Here is a 6,594-nt window from a genome sequence, read left to right as displayed (position 1 = left end):
GTCAGATCTCCAGCAACAGGCAGAATGTTGAATTATGAGAAATTGTACTACAGTTAATAAAAACTCCCTACATTGTATTTCAGCGTGTTGAAGGCCAAACTCAATTTTCATGGATGCCTATTTTCCAATTTTTTGGCATTCAGCGTGGATCCGATAGCATTATATCTGACAGATAGTGGTCATTACCTCCGATACATAGTGGTCATGATTGAACCTGAACCTTCAGCAGCGACTTGAGGTGAACAGTCATCTGCTCTCGGCTTCGGCTGCTCCGTTGAGGCTCGTTTTCTCCGACCCAGTGACTGGGCGGTTTGGGTAAGACGCTCGGCGACGGCGGCTCGCTGAACTTGGCTCCGGCGTAAACCTTCTCTCCATCTTTGAGGTTTTCAGGCGCAGCTTCAGCGGGCGGCGTGTTGGCGGCGGTCACAGCGTCAGGGGCGTGGAGGGGTTGTTTCTGCTCTCGGGGCGGAGGCTGGTGGCGAGGGTGGGCCTTGCTCGGGCTGCCGGTCTCTTTCCTCTTGGTGGAGCGAGGGACTCCGGGGCTCTGGCCCTGCTTGGGCTTGTGGCTTGGTGTGACCGCGTGCTGGGTGAGTCGGTCGTGTCGGGGCTGGCTGCGGGGGGGTCGGCCACCTGGCTGCGGGGCTCCTTGCTCCGACCTGACGACTTTGGATTTCAGCAGCTAAGAAACAGAAACAAACTCTTATTAATTGAGTTATCTAAAAAAAAAAATAGCATTATTCTATCACTGGATAAAACAACCCTCATTAAAAAAGGAAAGATCATTCTTGGCCTGGGCAAACAAAAGAAATCTGTACTTAAGGTTTGCATGCTAGCTTTTTTAACACTCATATGTCACCGGTGCTGTTCCTCATTCCACCTTTATGTCTCCATGAGAGATCACTGAGGGGCCACTCTTATCTTCAAAGTTATCGACTCAATTCGTGCAATTTTTTCCAGTTTTACTTATTGCATTGGGGTCCTAGGGGACGCCATTCAAGAGCACCCGATTGCAGCCTATGCTGTAACAGGGCGACATGCCATGAGGACTATATGAGATTAGGGCTGCACATTATGAGGAAAATATCTAATCGCGGTTATTCTGACTGATGTGATTGTGATTGCGATATGATTCACGATATTGGAGGAAATTATCGTTTTTGTATCATGATTCTCAATTTCATTGAAAATTATTGCATGAAAAAAAAAGAAAAAAGATTATAGTGTGATTTTTACGAGGCTCTGTACCAAACAAAGATTGCTTTCTGTAGTTTGTAGGATGGGAGTTGTAGGCCGGGACGTCTCTGCAGCGCCACAATACTTCATGCAGAATGGTTTCACACAGATTTTGCCATTAAAAATGATTGCGACCCCTGAGATACGGATATTGAACTAGTCCCCTATTTCGATTTCAATGCAATTGTGATTAATTATGCAGCCCTGTATGAGATATGCAAAAATGTTGTTGAGTATGATATTACTTGCGATAAAAAACAACAGACTTTAGTGTACTCAGTTCTGCTGCTTACAGGATTCTGCTAAAATACAACAAAGTGCTTGTTGAATTTAAAACAAATGATTCCCAAGATTATTTTATTGAACAAGTTGAACAGTGAATTAAATATAAAAAGTGTTGCTTTAAAAAAAGAATGATGTTTACATTTCAAAGTGCAGTTTTCTACTGAAACAATATCTGAGTAACAGATGCGAGTACAATAAAACAAATACCGATGTATTATGCCGGCTACGCTGTAATCGATAAAGTTTAATAGTTTCAATAGATAATCCATTGATAAAAACAAACCCTGCCCTGTTTACAGGAGCTTCCTCTGGCACGCCTGCCAGCAGATTGCATGCTGGGCCTTTTATCTCTGTCAAGCTGCCAGTATAAAGACGGGAGTGTCTAGTTTCGATTCATCACAACCAGGATTAGTAACTGCGTCACTTCAAACTGCCTCAGGCGCTTCATCACGATTAAATCTACTTTATCTTAGGAATGCATGATTTTTGTTTTTAATTATTTGATAGACTTTATTCTCTTTTTATGAGGCTTTATAAGCACATACAGTGGCTTGAGAAACTTTACACCAATGTTGATTAAAAAGAGGAATAAAAAAACATCTTTTGGATATTGATCCTAATTCCTTAATTCACAAAATTTAGGAAAATCCAACCTTTTAAGGACACCAATTTTCTTTTTGAATGAATAATGTATTGTAAATAAATGTTCTTCCTTAAAGTACAGAGGGCATAAGTATACACCCCCATGTTAAATTCCCATAGAGGCAGGCGGATTTGTATTATTAAAGGCCAGTTATTACATGGATCAGGATACTATGCATCCTGATAAAGCCCCCCCCCCCCCCCCCATCATCACATACCCTTTACCATACATAGAGATGGGGACCTTTCCATAAAACCATCTCTCAATGCAAATCAAACATGCTATTAGTCTAACTGAAATAACACCATGCCAATGTTTGCAGATAGGGATGTAAATATGACTACAACTAACTTATTTCTTTATTACAAGTACACACTTTGGGGATATGTAATTGAGGAAAACTGGATTCATAAATAGATTAAAACAACCTCTTCCTTAAAGTTACCTAATGCTCTTGCACAATTTCTGGAATATAAATGTCTATTTAACTCTATCTCAATTGTGTGCCTTTTTTACCATTTATCTATGTAACTTCCTATAATTATTAGTTTTGATTTCTGTTATATCTTCTGTACTGTTGCAACAACCGAATTTCTCCGCTGGGGGTATAAAGGTGTATCTTGTCTCATTTTAGGACTAACTCTCTGTTGACAGACGCCGAGTTACCTCTGTCTTGGGTCCGTGGTTGTGGTTGAGATGATGGAGGGTCAGCACGGCCTGGGTACCGGGAGGCGGCTCGGTATCGGGCTGTGCTGCGGCTCTGTGAGCAGATAGCGTGTTGTTGTTGTTGTTGTGGTGGTCGGACAGCCGGATGTTGGGACTGTTTCTCGGAGGTTTCTGGTGATGCGGAGGCGCTGTCGACCGTTGCTTCCTCCCTCCTTTCTTCAGCAGCGCCTGTCTCGTCTTGCTCACCCCATCGCTGCTTATCAACGATATCGGGTTGTTGTTTTCGACATTACTGATGTTTGTATCGTCACCGTGAGCCGGAGATCCGTCCAACATTGTGTCGAACTGGCGACAACATAAACAGGCTGGGAAATTCCTCCGCGGCTAGGTTAGCTAGTTTAGCTAACTACGTCACAAGCTAACCGTTAGCTAACGTTAAGCTACTTCTTCGAGGGCGGATGATACACTTTCTTATCTACTGACACAGAAAGAATTAATAAACGAATACAACGTTATATTTCCCCGGAAGTTTCTGAGAGTCAACTTGTGATATTTGAATATTATCTGCCTTTAAAAACTCCCTATGAATGTCTCTTAATTCCGAGAAGGTGTCGGTGCTAGTGAGCGTGTTGTTAAAGCAGAAGTAGGGAAGTGTTAGCTCAAAATGTCAAGCTTGCCAAAGTAAAACATATGACTGCCGGTGATCTATTTCACAATAAGACGGTTATCTGTTGATCTCTGTTAACGTCAGTGCATTATTGTCACTTTCTGTACAATTATTTTGTAGGAAACTGTCAACTTCCGGTAGTAGCTAGTGTAGCTTGACAACTCTTTAGTTTTAGGGGCCGTCTATATGCGTTACTCTGCCTCTGATTGGCTTACTCTGACATTCTCAACCAGCGTAATAGCCTATCAGAATGAGAGTAGGGCGGGTCATGGGTTACCACAGTTCATCCTGTCAGTGACGTCTGGTTTAACTTTTCTTAGGCGGGGAAAATGTAAGAGATGAAGAAATTGAAATAAATTAAAGATGATTTCTGTACAACTGGAAAACTGGACCATGTCTCCAAATGAGTCCCTACTGTGCACTACTGTACTCTGCTTTAGATTAAGCAAATTGAATGAGTTTTGTCAGGGAATTATAATAAGAAGATGAAAACTAAAACACCAGCCTTTACCCTGCACCAAAACTGAAAAAAAAAACTATCTATCTTAAACCGCACCTGCAACAGAATATACTGTATGTAAATATATTATATGCTTAAATTAATTTGAACCCCGCTGAAGCTAATTTGAGTTTTATGCTCCTGCTAACAGAAGCAATGAGAATATGCCGGACGTGTTTCATATGTTTTAACATTTATTGTATCACTTTGTATGGGAACATGGTTTAAGTAGCTCTCCTTAATGTATCTAATGATTTTTAACTAATTAAGCAAGCCAAAATACCAAAGATTTGTCGGTTGCAGCTTCTTCTTTTTTTGTTTTAGGATTTGTTATTTTCTTTCTATTTAAATTATTGTAAATAAAAGTAGTTTTAGATTAGATTCTAGTAACTAACTAAAGTAGTTTTGTGTTGTTGATTGGACAAAACAAGCAGTTTGAAAACATTTTGGCTCTAATAAATTGGCAATTTCTTATAGTTTTGTAAATGATTAATTGTTTAATAATGATCGACAGAACAAAGATGAATAAATAATGGAATTACTATTCAGCTGCAGCTGTAGAGATTTTGTTCTTGTTAGTTAAATGCTCTATATAACTAAGCTTAGCATTGCTAAATTAGTATTTCTTGCTTATAAATAATAAATGAATAAATATCCACAGACATTTGGTACCACACAGTTTTACTGTAGAAAATGTGATGCACAGTTGAACACTTTTTGACCCCAAACTTCATAACATTCAGTAAAGTTCACGTCGTCTACATCTCGTCCCAACATTTTAGAAGCAGGATGAACCTGTTCACCAAACACAATGACAACAAACTGGTGGGTTCGTACGTTTCATACAGTACAGTTCATAGTGCACAAAAGTCTGAAAAACAACTAATCATCATTTAACCTACTACATAATAATCATTTGGCAAAGAGAACCAAGAAACCGAAAGGCAAAAATCTTAAAACTCACGTGGGAGGACATGTTCAAGGTTAGTATTGGTACAAAAAATAGATATATAAACAATATACAAATACAACGGAAACATCTAAATATCCATCCCTGTGATCGCAGTACATGTCATCCGTCACCTGTGTGACTGTAGAAGGCAAACCCAGGAGGGTCCTGGATGGTCCTGGAGGGTCCAGGGGGGTCCTGGGGGGGCGTCGGGGATCAGGGCTGGGCCTCGGCTTCAGCGGGTTCGTCGTAGATGTAGCTGCCGACGCCGCCGGTGTTTACACCTGATGGAGGGCACAACGCAGTCAGTACCTTTAAAGGGCCAGTACACCCAAATAACAACATTTTGGTTTTGGTAACAAACACTTCAGGAGAGTTGTTGCTGTTAATCAGTAAAAACTCAGAAGTTCCTGCTGCTGTGCTACAAGCGTTAAAAATCAGTCCAGGCACGTAGGTTTCATGTGCACGCTCTTTGAGTCAAGTACACAGAGTTAAGGGCTATGAAAAGCACACGACTAAAATAGAAAAAAAGAGAGGATACAACGTTCATAAAATAGAATTAAATGAGGCAAAAAACGTAGACACTAGAGCCCGACTGATAAGGACTTTTAAGGCCGATACCGATACAAATATTTGGTTATTTAAAAACAACGATATGCCGATATATGGGATAATATATGTATTTTAAAACAAAATCCAGAAACCCTTTACAAAACAAACAGATTATCCCTAATATTAGTTATTTGTGGTTATTTATGAGTTCTCACTAAAATAATTTGATAATAATTTGTTTTAGTGTCACAACAGGAAATATAAAAATATTAAAGTTCTGATAAATAAAATGTATACGAATACAAACTTAAGATATGAAACTTAAAGTCCTTTGAACAAAATCATTTTTTAAATAAACATTTATCAGAATAAATTATTTGTCATTTTAAATGATTCTGATGAATGAAATTTTTTTTTTTTTCGGGCTCTATTACACACTATACAGAGACAACAAATGTGATACATCATGAATATTGTAACTAAAGTATTCATTCTACTGTAAACAAGGAGCTTGTTAACATACTGTACCAAAAAGAAAACAACAGACTGGAAGAGTCAAATAGAAACCTTTATTCACCTGGACTGCAGAAGGTTTCAGGCTGCTATCTGCAGCAGGCTTTTATTTCTAATTCCATCTGTTTGATGAGTATAAATGTTTTAACTAAACCGTTTTAAATGTTAAATGCAAAGCCGTAGCGTTCCAGTGGACAGAGATCGTTCATTGTGATCAGTGAGTTGTGCGGTGTTTGGTTTGTTCTGCCATCCCTCTGACCGTGGCGGGGGTTCCTGATCCGTGTGTTATGTGTCCTGAAACTGTCCGCTCTGCTTTTGGAGCTTTGTGTAGCTTTCCTGCTGCTGTGTGACAGCTACAGGTGTTACATAATCAATAATAACAATAAAAAATGAGCATAATAGATTTGATTGCTGACTGTGTGAATATTGCCGATCTAAATGAAAAAGGAAACATTGATTTATTTCACTTCACCCACCAAAGTTTGAGTTTAGCAATACAAATGCTTGTGATGAATATGTGTAGATGCTAGATGTCCGTCTGCAGACTGTTACTCAGGGAGATGGTGGGTGGCTGTTCTAAGCACTCC

General features: G+C 39.5%; 2 protein-coding genes across 3 annotated transcripts in view; both read right to left on the bottom strand.

Moving 5' to 3' along the window:
* Window positions 1-200: 200 nt before the first annotated feature.
* Window positions 201-3,512, bottom strand: pnrc1 (proline-rich nuclear receptor coactivator 1). 2 transcript variants are annotated; one of them, XM_034899396.1, is made up of 2 exons: window positions 2,828-3,512; window positions 201-676 (listed from the first exon to the last, which is right to left on the bottom strand). In XM_034899396.1, the coding sequence occupies exons 1-2, from the start codon at window positions 3,161-3,163 to the stop codon at window positions 203-205; spliced, it is 810 nt and encodes a 269-aa protein (XP_034755287.1). In that variant the 5' UTR covers window positions 3,164-3,512; the 3' UTR covers window positions 201-202. The 2 variants fall into 2 exon arrangements, with proteins under 2 accessions (XP_034755287.1, XP_034755286.1); XM_034899395.1 differs by having other exon boundaries at window positions 201-679; window positions 2,828-3,502.
* A 1,145-nt stretch (window positions 3,513-4,657) lies between these two features.
* Window positions 4,658-6,594, bottom strand: part of LOC117961033 (cysteine-rich protein 2-like) — a 13,111-nt gene continuing 11,174 nt past the window's right edge. The window contains exon 9 of the mRNA XM_034899403.1: window positions 4,658-5,226. Within this exon, the coding sequence (XP_034755294.1) occupies window positions 5,159-5,226 (68 nt within the window). The 3' untranslated portion in view covers window positions 4,658-5,158. The remainder of the gene's footprint in view (window positions 5,227-6,594) is intronic.

This window comes from Etheostoma cragini, chromosome 18 (assembly GCF_013103735.1).
Source record: "Etheostoma cragini isolate CJK2018 chromosome 18, CSU_Ecrag_1.0, whole genome shotgun sequence".
Lineage (NCBI taxonomy): Eukaryota > Metazoa > Chordata > Actinopteri > Perciformes > Percidae > Etheostoma > Etheostoma cragini.
Note: the sequence above shows the minus strand (reverse complement) of the source record. Positions and strands in the feature narration are given on the sequence as shown.